This window comes from Fusarium odoratissimum (assembly GCF_000260195.1).
Source record: "Fusarium odoratissimum NRRL 54006 unplaced genomic scaffold supercont1.50, whole genome shotgun sequence".
Taxonomy (NCBI): domain Eukaryota; kingdom Fungi; phylum Ascomycota; class Sordariomycetes; order Hypocreales; family Nectriaceae; genus Fusarium; species Fusarium odoratissimum.
In genome coordinates this window covers 4,156-19,193 of record NW_022158730.1, presented here as the reverse complement: position 1 = coordinate 19,193, position 15,038 = coordinate 4,156, and the positions used below count along the sequence as shown (strand labels likewise).

The following is a 15,038-nucleotide window of genomic DNA, read 5'->3' as shown; positions in this document are numbered from 1 at the left end:
ATAGCCCTAGTAACTAATATAATAGAATTTAAATATTATTACTATAATAATATAATTCTTAGTATTATATCTTATTATTCTATCTAAGAATTACCCCTGCCTCCTATAATTAGATCTAAAGTAATTACTATAAAGAAAGATGTATCTAATCTATATAATAAAACCACTAAGGATATTATAAGTATTACTTTAGGTAATATAATAACTTTAGTCTTTACTAAAAGCTAGATAAAGTAAAGTCGGAGGTGCTTTCTCTGTATTAGTTAGGCCACCACTTTAGGACCTTCTGATCTAGCTGTCTATAGGTTAATTAAACCTTTCTACTTATCGGGGGACTTAAGTAGGCACTTTAAACGATACCATCTCTCTAATCTTTAACCAAACGAAAAGCTCTATTGCCGCCTATGTCATAAGACGTTGGACCATAAGATGCACTTGCAAAACCATGCTGAAACAGTCCATAGAACTATATCAAGAGGAGGATAAGCCAGCGCGAGTATATCACAGAGAGGGTTATGAGTTAAATTAGTAGGGAAATTAGAGGGCATCGTCGAAGAGGCATTTAGTAGAATAGGTTTGGCTTTCAGGAAAGACAGAAACTCTTTTATTATTATATAACATATATAATAAGCGTATGCCATAAATAAGAATGCGGCGCATTTTTCTGATTAATTAAACGCAGGGGCTTTCTATTATATGAGTTTCAACGAACAGCATCTATAAGCGTGGAGCCAAGCTATACAATTCTATCCACTGTTGATTCGTTCCAGCCTTTTCTTACTGTATCGTTGTGTAGCAACCCAATTACCAATGAACAAGTAGTAAAACATAACTATAACTAGATACGCGGCGGCCAGCAGTCCCACGATGGAAAAAACAGTAAAACCATACAACGCCGATTAGAAGGCTGCGTTATATTGGAGGGCCTCAGTAACCATTGTACTTCTTCGGGAATTAGGTGCGCTTCCTTGGTAAAGTGGAAATCGCTCTCATGTGCTATGAGCGCCGCGTACGAGAAGAGGAAACCGAGGGCGCGTTCCCGTCGGCCACGGCAGCTGCACGGACGAGGATGCACGGAGATCATAGAGGGGACTAACTATTGGAGAGGGAAAAGAGTTGACCTGCGGCGGTATTCGAGGATTAAATAACGCCCGTCATGGGACAAGAGTGTGGCTGCCACCTTACTTACTCCACGACTCTCACTTTGACTTGGGACTCAGCGCTGGGTGGTCTGGGGCCCTATCTTAATTAGCACGTAAGCCACTTGCGTTGGTGTGTAACATATTCTGTATCTGGCTTACGCGCTAACAATGCCGGAGGGGGGCGCGGCGGTTTAACGTGGCTATCTTGTCGTTCCGAGACAGCACCATTGGGGGAATAAACATCACGCAGTATGAAAGGTGGAGCTTAGCAGGGGCTACAAAACTCTTTCTAAATGGGATACCTAGAGTTATCAAAATCTGGAGAAGTAGACGGCCTTTGCAGGTGGTCGGACCCCGCAGGTTCCGAAGGGACGGAATGGGCCCATCCAGGTCCAAAGCTCTTTGGGCTATCCGCTCCCCGTTAGCAGACAATCAAGTGCCATACCTAAGATTAGGCGGAATGACAAATACAATTTAATTAGCAATCATCGAATGAGCATGGTAATTTCCAGAATCGTAAGTGACATATTGCGGATCTATTTGGCTGTGGTTTTCTCACAACACCAATCTCCACAGCCAAGCCAAGTCGAGCACACATCACTTTAATCAAAGTCAAACAACAACATCCCAAGTGTTTTCACATTCATTAAAATGACAATGAGCCAAGCGCCTGGAACTGCCATCTGGCTTGGCGACGATGGCAATCTCTCACAACGACGGCTTTCAGAGACTTACACCCCAACTGGATCTGACACACTTGTGGGCGTCAAGTATTCCGGTATCAACCCGGCGGACAAGAAGCATTTCCTGATGGGCCTTCATTCGTTCATCGCCGGCTACGAATTTTCCGGCATCGCTATCGCAGTTGGTCCAGACTCTCCTTTCCAGCTTGGCGACGCTATTTTTGGCATAAATCGGCCGCAACACCAAAGACCTGCATCTCTCGGAGCATATCAAGACTACGCCATTACAGAAGCCCAGGCATTTTTCAAAATACCAGAGGATATGGGGCTCAAGAAAGCCGCAGTAATGGTCCTAGTTGCACAAACCGTCCTTAACGGTATCCTCAATTGTCTCAAATTCGGCCTTCCGTGTGCTAGGGTCGATAGCTCTGATCCAACGGGCCAACCAATTCTGATCTAGGGCGGTGCCAGTGGTGTTGGAGTTGCAGCCATCCAGATAGCTAAGGCTGCTGGCTTTGGGCCAATTTTGGCTACAGCATCGCCACAGAATCATCAGGCCCTATGCGACATCGGCGCGACCCAGTATTTCGACTACAAGAGTCCGACAATCATCACAGACATCCGCTCTGCTGTTGAAGAAACTGGCATGAAGCTGAGGGTTATATTTAATGCGGTAGTAGGCAGCGCGGATTCTTTGGATCCAAACGAGCAGCCTCCATTCAAAGAGAGTACACCAGCCTTAGCAAAGAGCTATTGCTCTGACGAAGACCAGCCAGATAATCTCAAACTGACAGCCGTGTTACCTATCGTCAAAGATCCATCTTACAAACATGCCATGTGCTGGAGGCCGTATGATGCCTTGGATTTCATCGGTTGCCCGCAGGACCCACAGGCTCCCTTCCGAGTCAGGAAGGCAATGGAATGGCTCATGCAAGACCATGGAGCACATTAGAGTTTTCCAAATCTGACTATGGTTCAGGGGGGGACAGCAGGCATCGAGGCAATGGAAAGATCCGCGGCAGGCAATGTCAGGTTTGAGAAGATTATCTTGGCGCATCCAGTTTAGAAAAACGCTATTTCTACATAGAAACATGGAAATATATTTACGTTGGCATGGGGACCTTTCACGTAGGACGGTTGAACATTGTCGACAGTGCAAGGGTACTCCTCCAAACCCCGTTGGTTGGAGGTGTTCTGGTGGGCACCGAGGACCAGCAAGCCCGACGTCTGTTGTCATTGTGGGATCGGTCGGATGGCCCTTGCCGCCAACAGCGAGTATCATGGCAGCTCGTCCTTGAAGGGAGACGCAAGTGGCTGCTCTGTATAGGAAGGCTGTCGACCCGGGGCTCGCTTAGAGAGGATTTAACATGCCGGTAAGAAAAGGGCCATCTCTGATCCATGGCACGACGTAACGAGTGAAACAATTTAACGAAGGCCGCCTATTTAAACCATGGAGCTGGCTCGTTGCCCCTGTCTCATCGTGCTCACGGCGCGTCGGAATTGAGATGTGTGAACCTCAGCCAGTTCTTTCTGATGGGCTCCGTGGCAATTCCTTCTCGGAACTGATCGAGATTACCTGTGAGGGCATTCATGAGATCCGCTGCCGACTCAATCGCGCCGTTTCCTCCTTGTGCAGTTATCTGATGAGCCTAGCCAGAGTCACTATTGTCCCAGCCATTAAACGTGATCTGAATACTTGACTAAGCGAAGCCCGGACCTCAACGAAGGGAGGCATAATGTGGCTCTGGTCATTCTCCTCTAATTCGAGTGTGAGGACGTTCAGGAGAGATCGGCTTTCTGTACTTCTAGCGATCAATGAGGGAATGGAAAAAAATTCAGGACGGAAAGGTGTCGCTCTCAATATGCGCCTATCTGCTATTCCTTACAGCCCTGTCCATTTCAATGACTCCGCCCATAGCTTGCCAGCCTTTTCCACATCGTAGGCATTAGAACCATAACCGGGCGCATATAGACCTGACGAAGCATCCCATTCCTTCGCAATTTGGCAGTTTTCGAGATAACTACCGCCCTTTCCTTCCAAAGCTTTCGCGGTAGCCCCCCACACGGTGGTGGCAGCCCCTTGGTCGGGGTTCTTGAAGATGGAGGCAATATACGGGTCTCCATCAAGCGCCCCCTTCTCCGCATCAGACATATGCTGCATCAGATTAGTGAGGACAGCACCTGGCTGAACGCTCCATGCGTGGACACCTTGCGGACCGTATCGTCGCTCGATCTCGTTGGCGGTCCAAAGATTGGCAGTTTTGCTGGCTCCGTATGCAGCCATTGCGTCATATCCGCGATCGAAGTTGACGTCCTCGAAGTTGACCTCAGCAAACCGATGAGCGACTGAGGAAAGGATCACAACTCGGGAGGCGAATGAAGGGGTGGTCCCAGCCAGTAGAGCAGGCCGAAGGAGGTTGAACAAAAGGAAATGGGCGAGGTGGTTGGTTCCAAACTGGATCTCAAATCCGTCCTTGGTTCGACCCTCGGGCGGGGTCATCACGCCGGCATTGCAGATCAAAATGTTGAGGGTCTGGCTCTTGGAAAGGAACTCGGCCGCGCAAGATCGCACGCTTCCAAGGGACTCGAGATCGAGCTCAAGGAGATGAACCCGGTCACTGTCGATCAGGTCCCCCAGAGCAGTCCTCACCTTGGCAAGGTTCCGAGCGGTCAGATACAAAGTCATCCCTGCCAGGTGGAGGGCTTTTGCGGTTTCGATACCAATCCCAGAGGAGCAGCCAGTGATGAAGGCGACTTTCCCGGATAGCTTCCCAACCAAATCCTCATCTTGGATGATCTGGGTCCCAGTCGGGCGACTGTCCCCTGGGCCGTTGGGGCGTTCATGAACTTGGGCGTAACGATCGGCCATGGTAGTGGATGTGAGATTGATGAAAAGAAGTATGTCAAGGGGGGCACGCGGGCGGATTGACAATGAGTAAGTGAGAGAGATGTGGCTCTATGAGAATGGCCTCAGCGCCGTATATATATGACTCTTGCTCTAGAAAATTGCTGGCCAGGTAGTTACATCACCGTCACGTTGTCCAACTGTGCCTCTCTTCTCTCGGGCTCCGAAGAAAGCCACTGACGCAACTCGGATTGATTGGGAGCTAATTAACTCTAAGCGCTTTCTCTAGGCCACTAGCGCCTCAGCCAGCTGCAGCATCTTGAGAGCCAAGCACATGGGTTCTTCTAGCGGTCCTTTGCTCTTGGGCCGAACACGAGGAGGGCTCTTGCAAGTGCCGAATGGACAAAGTAGAGCAAACCTTTTCGGTTGCCGGGATAGCTGGAGGTGGACACCGGCCTGGCGGGGACCCTTGAGAACTCCACAGGATAAGCCGCTTGCATTAGCTTCAAGTCCGCATTTTTCGGCCAATCGGGGCGGCCAGGCCACGACCGCTAATGGTCGTATTAGTACTGCATTAAATTGACGAGGCGATTTGATAGCGAGTGTATTAAGCTGCTTCGGCAACACCGGTAGCATCGATATTTGCAAATACTAGCGACGAGCAGCCCAGAGAAAAGGGCCGACTTTAGCAGAATGCGGGGATTATCAGATAGCCTTTCCTAATTCTCGACGACCATATCATACAGGTACAACAAAGGAACACGTCAGAAGTGGCGCATGAAAGGCCACCAGTTTCTGCCCCGGACCATATAGTCTCCTTTTTAACGTATAAAGTAAATCCAAGAGTTTTTTGAGTTTTCTATCTGAGTTATTAGCTCTTACCTCCGTGGGCCGAGCCGCTGGCCCACCTTGTAAGAACTGGCTTGGAGCAAAGCCCAGCCATGTTGCTGAAAGGCGACTTCTGTCCCTGCGGAAGTGCTGGAGAAGTCATTGATATAAAGTTGGTCAGGGCACAAACTTCGCCAGCATGGGCTCAAACACCTTTGAGACATCAATGAAATATAAGCCTGTCATCAGCAAGATGCCCGTCAAGTACGCCGTATGTACCATCCCCTGGAGCCTCGATTGAGCGACCAAGAACGGGAGGCTCGGATGGCATGGCCGTTATGGAAGAAGGTCTATTGGTATTTTTGCTGAAAGGGACCCTGGCTCCTTTACTCTTATCTTAATGAATCGAGATCTTCCTTGCGCTTCTATTTCTATCCAGAGCAACCATCTTGGCAACTTGTGACTGGTTCAAGATCCGTGGCGAGCGGCTTTCCTAAGAGCTCATTGACAAGCATAGATCCTGGATAGATTCCTCATTGAAAGTGCCGGGGAGCCTAAGCTAGTAAATATCTGCTAGTTCGAATGCAAGACGTCAGTTCAAGGTATGGTGTGTCCTGAACCCACCATTATTCCTCAAAGATTTCCTCCTCTTCATCATACTCTTCATCCCCCACCTCGGCCTCCTGATACTGCTGATATTCTGAAATCAGGTCATTCATATTGGATTCAGCCTCAGTGAATTCCATCTCGTCCATCCCCTCCCCTGTATACCAATGAAGGAACGCCTTTCTCCTAAACATGAGTGCAAACTGGCTCCCGATGCGCTTGAAAAGCTCTTGTATAGCCGTCGAGTTGCCGACAAACGTCGAAGAGAGGTTCAGCCCGGACGGCGGAACAGAGCAAAGGGCCGTTTGGATGTTATTCGGGATCCACTCAACGAAATACGACGAATTTCTGTTTTGGATCTGTCCGATTTGATCTTCGACTTCCTTCATACCGACCTTACCACGGCTTATGACTATGTCAGCATAAACAAGGGTTCTTCGAGGTGTGTTTACTTACAAAATAGCCGAGCAAGTTAGGAAGCGGCCGTTCCGATAGTCCGATGCAGACATGGCGTTTTTTGGGTCAAAGAGTTGTTGCGTGAGCTCTGGGATGGTGATGGCTCTGAATGACCGGCTACTAAGACTCGTGAGGGGAGCAAATCCCACTGTGAAGAAGTGGAGGCGAGGAAAAGGGACCATATTCACGGCCAGCTTCCGCAAATCCGAGTTCAACTGGCCTGGGAACCGAAGGCAGGTCGTGAGGCCCGACATGACCGCTGAGATCAAGTGGTTTAGATCCCCATAGCTCGGATCACTGAGCTTAAGTGTCCTCTTGCAGATGTCGTAAAGAGCCTCGTTATCAATGCAGAATGTCTCATCTGAGTTCTCAACGAGCTGATGGAGAGACAAGGTAGCGTTATACGGTTCCACAACCACCTCGGAGACCCGCGGCGAGGGCAAGATAGAAAATGTTGCCATCATCCTATCTGGAAATTCCTCGCGCACTTTAGATATCAAAAGAGTGCCCATCCCGGCTCCCGTCCCGCCGCCGAGGGAGTGCGTGATCTGAAATCCCTGCAGACAGTCGCAGTCTTCAGTCTCACGGCGTACGACCTCGAGGACTTGGTCAATGAGTTCGGCTCCTTCGGTATAGTGGCCCTTTGCCCAATTGTTTCCGGCCCCGGACTGGCCAAAGATGAAGTTATCAGGACGGAATAGCTTGCCGTTGGGCCCGGCACGGATTGCGTCCATAGTACCCGGTTCCAGGTCGACGAGGACTGCACGGGGGACGTATTTACGACCGGCTGCCTGGGGGAGGGATGTTAGGGGAGAATCATCTGGGAAAAGATCACTTACTTCGCTAAAGTAGACTGGCAAACGGTCGGACTGTACGTCGGTTGTACCACGAAACCTTCCAGAGTCAACAACATAGTAGAGCCGTCTTTCGGGGTACACTTACACACCGTCGCTGTCAAGACCGTGCTCGTTATGAAGGGTTTGCCTGTATCGAGTCAGCTTGGCCATACAGCTTGAATAAGCCAGACAAATAATACCAAAAGGCAGATCCGACTTGGCTGCCCTGTAAAAGTTAGCAAATTGTAGCGTAGTTGCTGTGTTTATGGAACCTACGCATTGGCCTGTCTGTAGATGAATCTTGGATTGTTAGTAGAATGATCATGGCAGCTAGAACCTAAGCCCTAGAAGATTGAGAAACTCACGATCTCACGCATCGTCGCCGCTCACAAGCTATGAAGCACTGGTAAAGAGCGCAAGATACCTGAGAGTTGGCCAGACTGTAGCTTTTATTGTAGACAAGTCTTGATCACCTCCGGATATGGCGGATTAACTATCGGCCCACTTTTCAAATCTCCGCCGACGGCGGCGGAAGACTCAACATGACCATCACCAACTCTTCTCCCCCCTTTCCCTCAGGCACAACCTCATCCGCCGCGATCGGAAACCATCGGAGACAGACTTGACCTTCCCAGTCACTGCCGTCATGTCTGCCACTGCGGGCAAGAGCCACACCCCCCCTTCGACCTATGCGCCACCACCCAAGCGTCGGAACATCCGAAAAGGCACCCGCAGCTGCTGGGAGTGCAAGCGGCGCAAAGCCCGCTGCACGTTTGAGAATGCATCTGACATAGTATGCATTAGCTGCAGCCGCCGGGGCTCGACTTGCGTGAGCCAGGAGTATCCCGAGGAGACATCGCAGGCCCGTCAGTCCAGCGAACGGAGGCGGGAACACTTTGCAAAGATAGGAAAGATGGTGGTACAGATAGTGAGAGAAGAGGCCATGGCTGAGCCCAGTCCTGATGTGGTCGATGATTGGAAGCCAGAGAGTGAATCCGAGCCCGGGGCTGAAAGGCTTGATGGAGAACTTGAGACCCCCGACAGAGTTCGGCATGCCGCCGCACATATTACGGCTCAGGTACGCCAATATCCGATATCTCATCAAAGGGAACTGATTTACAGCGAATAAATCCTTACAGAAAAGTATCAGTACGCTGCCACCGCATTCAGGTCTTGATGTTCCGGCTACCAAACCCATCAATGACTCTGGGCAACCAGCCAAAGTGACCTCCCCCGGGGCCCTCCCAACACCCAGAGACGTTGCTGGCGTCAGCCAGTCAATGGGACGTACATCCGGATACTTTATGAATATCATGATCTTGCCTTACAGCCAGCTCCAGCTCTACAACTTCCGCATGGAAGTCCCGGATCTTCATTGCCCAGAAGTGCACCCAATTCTCAAGGCCAAAAGGATGTTGATGTTGGCAACCAATATTCAGAGTCTTCAACCAAAGTCTCAAAGACTATCGTGTCAACTGTCAGCACCGCCAGCGACACTTGTCCAGCAACTCATGAAAGCAGCTGCATATGTTGGGACCAGGACATGCCCTGCTGTCTTTGTCGAAGAGCTGGAATGCCTCATGCTTGAAGCTGTTCTGCTCGCCAACGGTGGTCATCTGCAGCACTCCTGGCTTGTCTTTCGCCGACTGGTAGCTGACGCACAGCTGATGGGTCTTCATCGACGTCAACATTCGGTAAAAGCCCTCGATCCCCACAACAATCTTGACACCAGGTTCTTTTGGTTTCGAATCCTGTACACGGAAAGACTCCTCTGTTTGCTGCTTGGCCTTCCGCAGGCTAGCACAGACTGCACAATGGGCGACGAGGCAGCATTGCTGGTGGAAGAACATCCTGTTGGCCGCCTAGAGCGCATGCACTGCGTCATTGCCTCAAAGCTGCTCCAACGGAACGACATGGAGACAAATTATGATCAAGAGACGAGAAACATTGACCAAAAAATACAACGAGCAGCGCAGTCGATGCCACCGCGATGGTGGTTGATGCCGAACTTGGCTGGAATCTCGGACGATGCTCAGGGCTTTGCAGAGACGATAAGGCTGACAAACCAGCTATTTCATCACTTCCTAATTATCCAGCTTCACCTACCCTACATGCTTCGTCCGACTGCCAGCTCCAAGCAGAGGGATAGCATGACGACCTGCGTGAACTCCAGTCGCGAGGTGATGGTGCGGTTCATTAGCTTTCGCAGCATCCAAAGCGTCGCCTTTTACTGCCGAGCCATTGACTTTTTTGCTCTCATAGCATCGATGACCCTTCTGCTGGCGCATATCGACAGTCACCAGAACAATAAAGGGGAGAGCCTGGCTTATCAGCGGCCTAGTGACCGCGCTCTCATCGAGCAGGCGATGGAGTATATGGATGACTTTAATAAATGCTCTCAGGATATTCTCTCCAAGAGAAGCGCTGACGTGATCCGGAATTTATTGGAGGTTGAAAACCAAGCATTCAGCAAGCATGGGCCTACAGGGGAGACCCAGAAACACACCCATAAGAGACACTCCATGGACGGGCATAGGTTGCAACTCAACATTCCAAACATCGGGACGGTGCACATCTCGTGTGACATTATTGCAAGACACGATGGATCACCGGAAGGATCTAGTGGCGACACATTGAGAACATCATCGAAGGAGGACCGCACCAACCTGGTTATGCTGAGCGAATTCATTGCCCCCGAAGAACCAATGGCCCAGATCGCCGAACCACACGAAGTAAAGAATCAACATGAAGCTGCAGACCCGAGCAACAGCTTTGCAGAACCATTCCACCCGATTTGCGAGGAAAGTATGGAAGTGTGGCTACATGGACCAGATAATCTCTTTCAAGGTATTGATCTGGCTCATTTTGACCTAGCTTAATACTTAGCTATTGATATTACAACACGAATAACTCTAAAAAGAAAACATAACTTTTACGATTAACCAGCCCCTAAAGATCGTACCGTGCACGTACACTGGCCTGAAGAAACGCGCAATGCAGGCGGTCCGAGCAGTCTGCTTGCGCGGCTTTTAACCCTCTCTGTGCCAATAGCGTGTGAAGAACAGATAAGCTTCCGAGAATTCCGGACTGGTTATTGTTAGAATTCTCTCTCTGAGCTGCTGGATTACCAAAAGGGAAGTGCCTTCGCTCGGTCTCACGGGGTCTCGGTCTCGGTCTAGCGGCCCTCCCACCCAAAACACTTGAACGAGATGATGCTCACGAGGAGGGAAGTCAACAAAAGTCTCGTTTTTGACTTATTGAGTCAAGAGGGACTAACAGCGCATCAACTGCACTGAGATGTGCGTGTATGGGAATCCTTCCATACCAATCAACCCTCCTCTACCGCCCTTCAACACATGCGTCCCGTTCACACACACACAAACCTCCATTGATCTTTACCATGTCTGGATCCTCACATGCATATGATAATCCGTATGAGGAGCATTACAACGATCATTACGCCCGACGAGACGGTGCTGACCGTTTCGACCAAGACACCTCCTATGTACAAGAGGGATATTATCCTCACGATTCCACACCTAGTCAGGATTTCCAGTAAGTGCAACGTGGCGTTGAGAATGGCGGTAGAGCTAATGTGAGAATGTAGTGATGGTTTTGAAGCTCTCGGCAATCGTGCGTACCATGAGACGTCTGCTCGTTATGGCGACTATGATTCGGGCTCTTACTACCATACGCCACCACCCTTTCGACAAGCAAAAAAAAAATTCCCCCACCAAAACTCAACACTTTCATTTACACGCAGCTTAACCAGAATAAAAGTTATTTGCAAATGGTTGCTTAGTATAAGCTTACAATTGATGTATCTGTTGTTTTTTAGGCCTTTTTACCAGCCTCCCTGACCGGGTGGTGCGCTGAGGTGGTACGATTTCTTCTCCGACTTCAATTACCGAAGCCAGCCTCCGATTCTGACCCTGACTCCCCCGAAGAGCTATAATTCGGGAAAAGAAGCTGAAGAGGATGAATTTGAGAGGACCTTGCTCACAAGAGACTTCAAACTGATTGAACGTACTGAGCCCGGCTCTTTGCCCAAGACTGCTTCTAGACAGGAGTTGAAGAGCCCGGCGAGGCCGGCAATCCCAATAGCGAGTCCGGCAGGCTCCATAGCGATGTATCGTTGGTGTATTAAACTTGAGCTGATTAGGATAGTCCCGTGCTATATTTTACTCAATTACACATGCACGAGGCAGGTTGTTAGGCGTCCAGAGCCTGATAGTATGGCTGTACAGGCTGGTGCTTGGCGTCTTTCCAGGCTGTAAGGCTCTCGTATTACGGCTAAGAAACTCTGTTGGCTGCAGCCTTCCCACCATCATTCAGATCAACTCGCTCGCATCAAGGCACACTCATGTGAAATATCAGTTCATCACATCCAGTGTAGTTATATCGGAGCTAACTAGCCCTTGCACACCACCAATAGACAAGAATGCGGCGCACTTTTCTCAGTATCTGATTAATTAAACTGACTTCAATTGCTATATTTGTCCAGCCGGCCCGTGGCAGTGGCAGAAGGTGTTGGAAAGACACGAGGCCCTTATTTGTATGAAAATTCCTAGGTGGTGCCAATGCGGCACGCCCTGAGCTAACGCCTCATTTTCACCCGCCCCCTCCAACTTTATCAGACAGCATATCCATTCTCCGTGGGATCGGTATTGCGTATTGCGCCCATTGAAGCATAAGAACGTGAGCCTTCTCACAAAATCGGATACCTCTAGCATAGCACTCCATGCACAAGCAGAACCCCCTATCACAAATGCTGCAAGAGTAGCGGCAACCTCCGTGGATGCTCAGCGTACAGGCGTCGCACCAAGGGGCCTCGTGATCAAACGGAGTAGAGACACGGTGTCGGCCATAGCTGACATGGTGGGCGCTCCGCTTGTGATAATCTCGTCTTGTCGTCATTGGCGTGAGAGGCTAATGAATGTTTTCAACATTTAAATTGACGGTTACTTAAGCAGTTCCCAGGAGGTTCTAACTGCCAAAGATAACTGGGTTTAATAAACAGGGTCAGGAGCGGGTGGTGGGTAGAGTGGAGAGTAGCCGCACGACCGCCTCATGCCCATTCCCGGCGGCCAATGACAGCGGCGTCCGGCCATGCAAATCTTTAGCGTCAATATTAATACCAACTTGGTCTGCCCTTTCCAAAATAGCCTGCAACGCTCCTGCCACTCCATACCTCGACATAACGTGTACTAGACTAGTCCTTTCTGGCAGACAGTTATTAGAATATTTCTCTAGCCTTCTATAAATACGCACCCATCGTTCCATAAGCGTGTTTAATGGCCCTGCGAAATATTCCAGGAGATCATCTTGAGGGACACTTCTAGCATCACTTTGCTTCGTGTGCGCTACCCACGAGGTCGTGGCGTAATGCAGGAAAGGAAACTCGGATGTCATGTCGCGCTCTTGAATTGCTGACCGACCGATCTCCTCCATCGCCAAGTAGCGTATGCAGGTCCTAGAAAGCCGATGGTGTGTAATTCCGACTACAAAGTCGGGTTTGGCGGACTCCCTCAGAGCCGATAGGCCCTTCTCGACGAAAAGGTCCTTGACGGACTGGTGGATGAACTGGACAGCCTTCGTATCCGACGTGACCTCAGCAAGACCGCAGCTGAGCGTCTGGACTCGTCTCTTCATTCTTTCCCTGTCTGATATATAATCTTTCGACCTCTTGCATTCTTGTAATGACTTGTGTAGGCAATCGGTATCGATAAGTATAGCCCATTGCAATTCATCTAGGGATAAGGGTTGCACGGCAAAGCAGATCCATTGGATAAGTTTCAGAGAGTCCCAGCCCATACCTCGGATGAGTTCACGATATAAGTCATCCAGCTCTTGAGGGATCGAATAGATTTCGGTTTCAATATTCTTTAATTCGATGCCCTCTCGCTCAAGGTCTAGGACTTGCTTCGCCATAAGCCACGCCCACAAAAACACGCCTTCTGCGCGCCTACGCAATGGGGGGATACGAGAAAGTGAAACGGATTAAGGTCAACGCCGTTTTGGCTTGGGGGGTTACAGCCAGTATCACTTGCCTTGCTGTTGTACGACACACTGCACGCTGTAGCTCTCGCCTCTCTATTGGTCAAACTCTCTGTGCTAGGACAAACGGGTAATCACATCATTCGCTGAGGCTCGGAGCTGAATTCAGCCAAGTCTGTTGGTGGTCAGCCTGTAAGGCCGAGCGGGTGTACTCGCCAAGTTATCGGCTGGCCGTCTGCAGCTTGCCGGAGGTGCGTACAAAGTATCCGAGTCTGTGACTGCCAAGTCTGAATCGCCAGAAGGCGGCGTCGAGGATCCTAGAACCCAAGACTTGCAGAGGAGGATGGACGCACTTGGATCAAACGAGGGGTCGGGCGATACTTTCACCCATTATGGCTCTGGCGACATGCTCAACGCTCCTGGCGGTACCATGAACAACAGCACGGGCAGTGGCAACCACTTCCCTGGGGCTAATTTCTTCGGATCTGTGAGTTTTTGACAACAATCCGACCTGAGGAGGACTACGTTGGAACGCCCCATACTACCGTAAGGTGGAAGACTAGTTCATCATGTTATCCGTTGCTAGCTGGGCTTTGATGTCTAGGTAGTGCGAGCAGGCGTTATTGTGCGTTTGGCAACATAGCTTGGACAGTCCCCGATGGAGTTAGGTTTGAGTAAATGAATCAAACGAGGAATCGCAAGGCAATTTGACATATTACGCATATACCTAGGATTGGGTTTGCGGCCTCCTTGATCGGCCTCTGCCCAGATATCTTCAGACACCTGCTCTCGAGAATCCCGCTCGCGAATCCCTTAGCCAAATTGCATAGTCCCAGAAAAAGTAGCCCCAGGGAATTGGTTACCACTGCCTTTGCTGATGTTCTGAGTACCGCCAGGAGTGCTAAATTGGTCGCCAGAGCCATAGCTATTGAAGTATGAGTTAGGTGGCTTCTCGATCTGTGCTTCTTCTAGCGGTGGTCTTCGTTGCGTGGCAGCTGAGTTCCTGATTTGCGATTCCCATCTAATTAGCTCGCCAAGTAGTCTTTTAAAGCTATTATCGTCTACGGAGCTAAACTTGGCCATGTTGCTATGGTTGGCGTGGATGCTGATCGCTTAGAAGACAAGCCTGCGCGATGACTCCTGCCCCGCGACAGGGTCATCAATTCCTTGCATCTGTCTTGTATCGTCTGCGTACCCCTTGCGTAGGCGGGGAGATAAATGGGAGTGACTTCGCCTAGGTTTCCCAGAAGCCTGGCCATCTCCGTGCTAGTCGCGAAGTCCAAGTAAACCTTATTAATCACCGCACAGATCGAGGTTGACGCATTTTTGGCAGGAATAATAGAGAGATTTGCTTAAGATACTTCGTGTGCAAGTATTACACCAGCCTGATGTAGCATTAAAAGCTATATCTGCTAATATAGGCTTATTCTATGGAGCACTTTCGCTTAATTCCATATAACACAATAATAGCTTAATTATCTCAGGTTTACCTGCATAAGATGCCTACTACACTAGACTGCAACCAACGTAGAACTATACCTAATTACTAATAACAGTGCTAATCAGAAGTTCTATAAGTTTATAGTGGCCATTAGCTACTGCAGCCAATAATGCTATAAAGCCGTAGTAGTTCTTGATATTAGGG

At 49.7% G+C, this 15,038-nt stretch overlaps 6 protein-coding genes across 6 annotated transcripts; 2 read left to right on the top strand and 4 right to left on the bottom strand.

Annotated features, from left to right (window-relative positions):
• Positions 1–1,793: 1,793 nt before the first annotated feature.
• On the top strand, positions 1,794–2,777 carry FOIG_15267 (uncharacterized protein; the record flags this gene model as incomplete). Its single annotated transcript, XM_031216620.1, has 2 exons — positions 1,794–2,243; positions 2,286–2,777. The coding sequence occupies 2 exons, from the start codon at positions 1,794–1,796 to the stop codon at positions 2,775–2,777; spliced, it is 942 nt and encodes a 313-aa protein (XP_031053604.1).
• Positions 2,778–3,707: 930 nt separating this feature from the next.
• FOIG_15266 (oxidoreductase) lies at positions 3,708–4,694 on the bottom strand (the record flags this gene model as incomplete). Its single annotated transcript, XM_031216619.1, has 1 exon — positions 3,708–4,694. One exon carries the CDS (start codon positions 4,692–4,694, stop codon positions 3,708–3,710), a length of 987 nt encoding a protein of 328 aa, XP_031053603.1.
• Positions 4,695–6,124: 1,430 nt separating this feature from the next.
• Positions 6,125–7,773, bottom strand: FOIG_15265 (tubulin beta chain; the record flags this gene model as incomplete). The annotated part of the gene is made up of 7 exons (XM_031216618.1): positions 6,125–6,509; positions 6,561–7,351; positions 7,400–7,454; positions 7,503–7,544; positions 7,597–7,622; positions 7,673–7,696; positions 7,762–7,773. The coding sequence occupies 7 exons, from the start codon at positions 7,771–7,773 to the stop codon at positions 6,125–6,127; spliced, it is 1,335 nt and encodes a 444-aa protein (XP_031053602.1).
• A 269-nt stretch (positions 7,774–8,042) lies between these two features.
• On the top strand, positions 8,043–10,275 carry FOIG_15264 (uncharacterized protein; the record flags this gene model as incomplete). The annotated part of the gene is made up of 2 exons (XM_031216617.1): positions 8,043–8,474; positions 8,536–10,275. The coding sequence occupies 2 exons, from the start codon at positions 8,043–8,045 to the stop codon at positions 10,273–10,275; spliced, it is 2,172 nt and encodes a 723-aa protein (XP_031053601.1).
• A 2,328-nt stretch (positions 10,276–12,603) lies between these two features.
• On the bottom strand, positions 12,604–13,327 carry FOIG_15263 (uncharacterized protein; the record flags this gene model as incomplete). The annotated part of the gene is made up of 2 exons (XM_031216616.1): positions 12,604–12,618; positions 12,668–13,327. The coding sequence occupies 2 exons, from the start codon at positions 13,325–13,327 to the stop codon at positions 12,604–12,606; spliced, it is 675 nt and encodes a 224-aa protein (XP_031053600.1).
• Positions 13,328–14,206: 879 nt separating this feature from the next.
• FOIG_15262 (uncharacterized protein) lies at positions 14,207–14,476 on the bottom strand (the record flags this gene model as incomplete). The annotated part of the gene is made up of 1 exon (XM_031216615.1): positions 14,207–14,476. The coding sequence occupies one exon, from the start codon at positions 14,474–14,476 to the stop codon at positions 14,207–14,209; it is 270 nt and encodes an 89-aa protein (XP_031053599.1).
• Between the last annotated feature and the right edge of the window lie 562 nt (positions 14,477–15,038).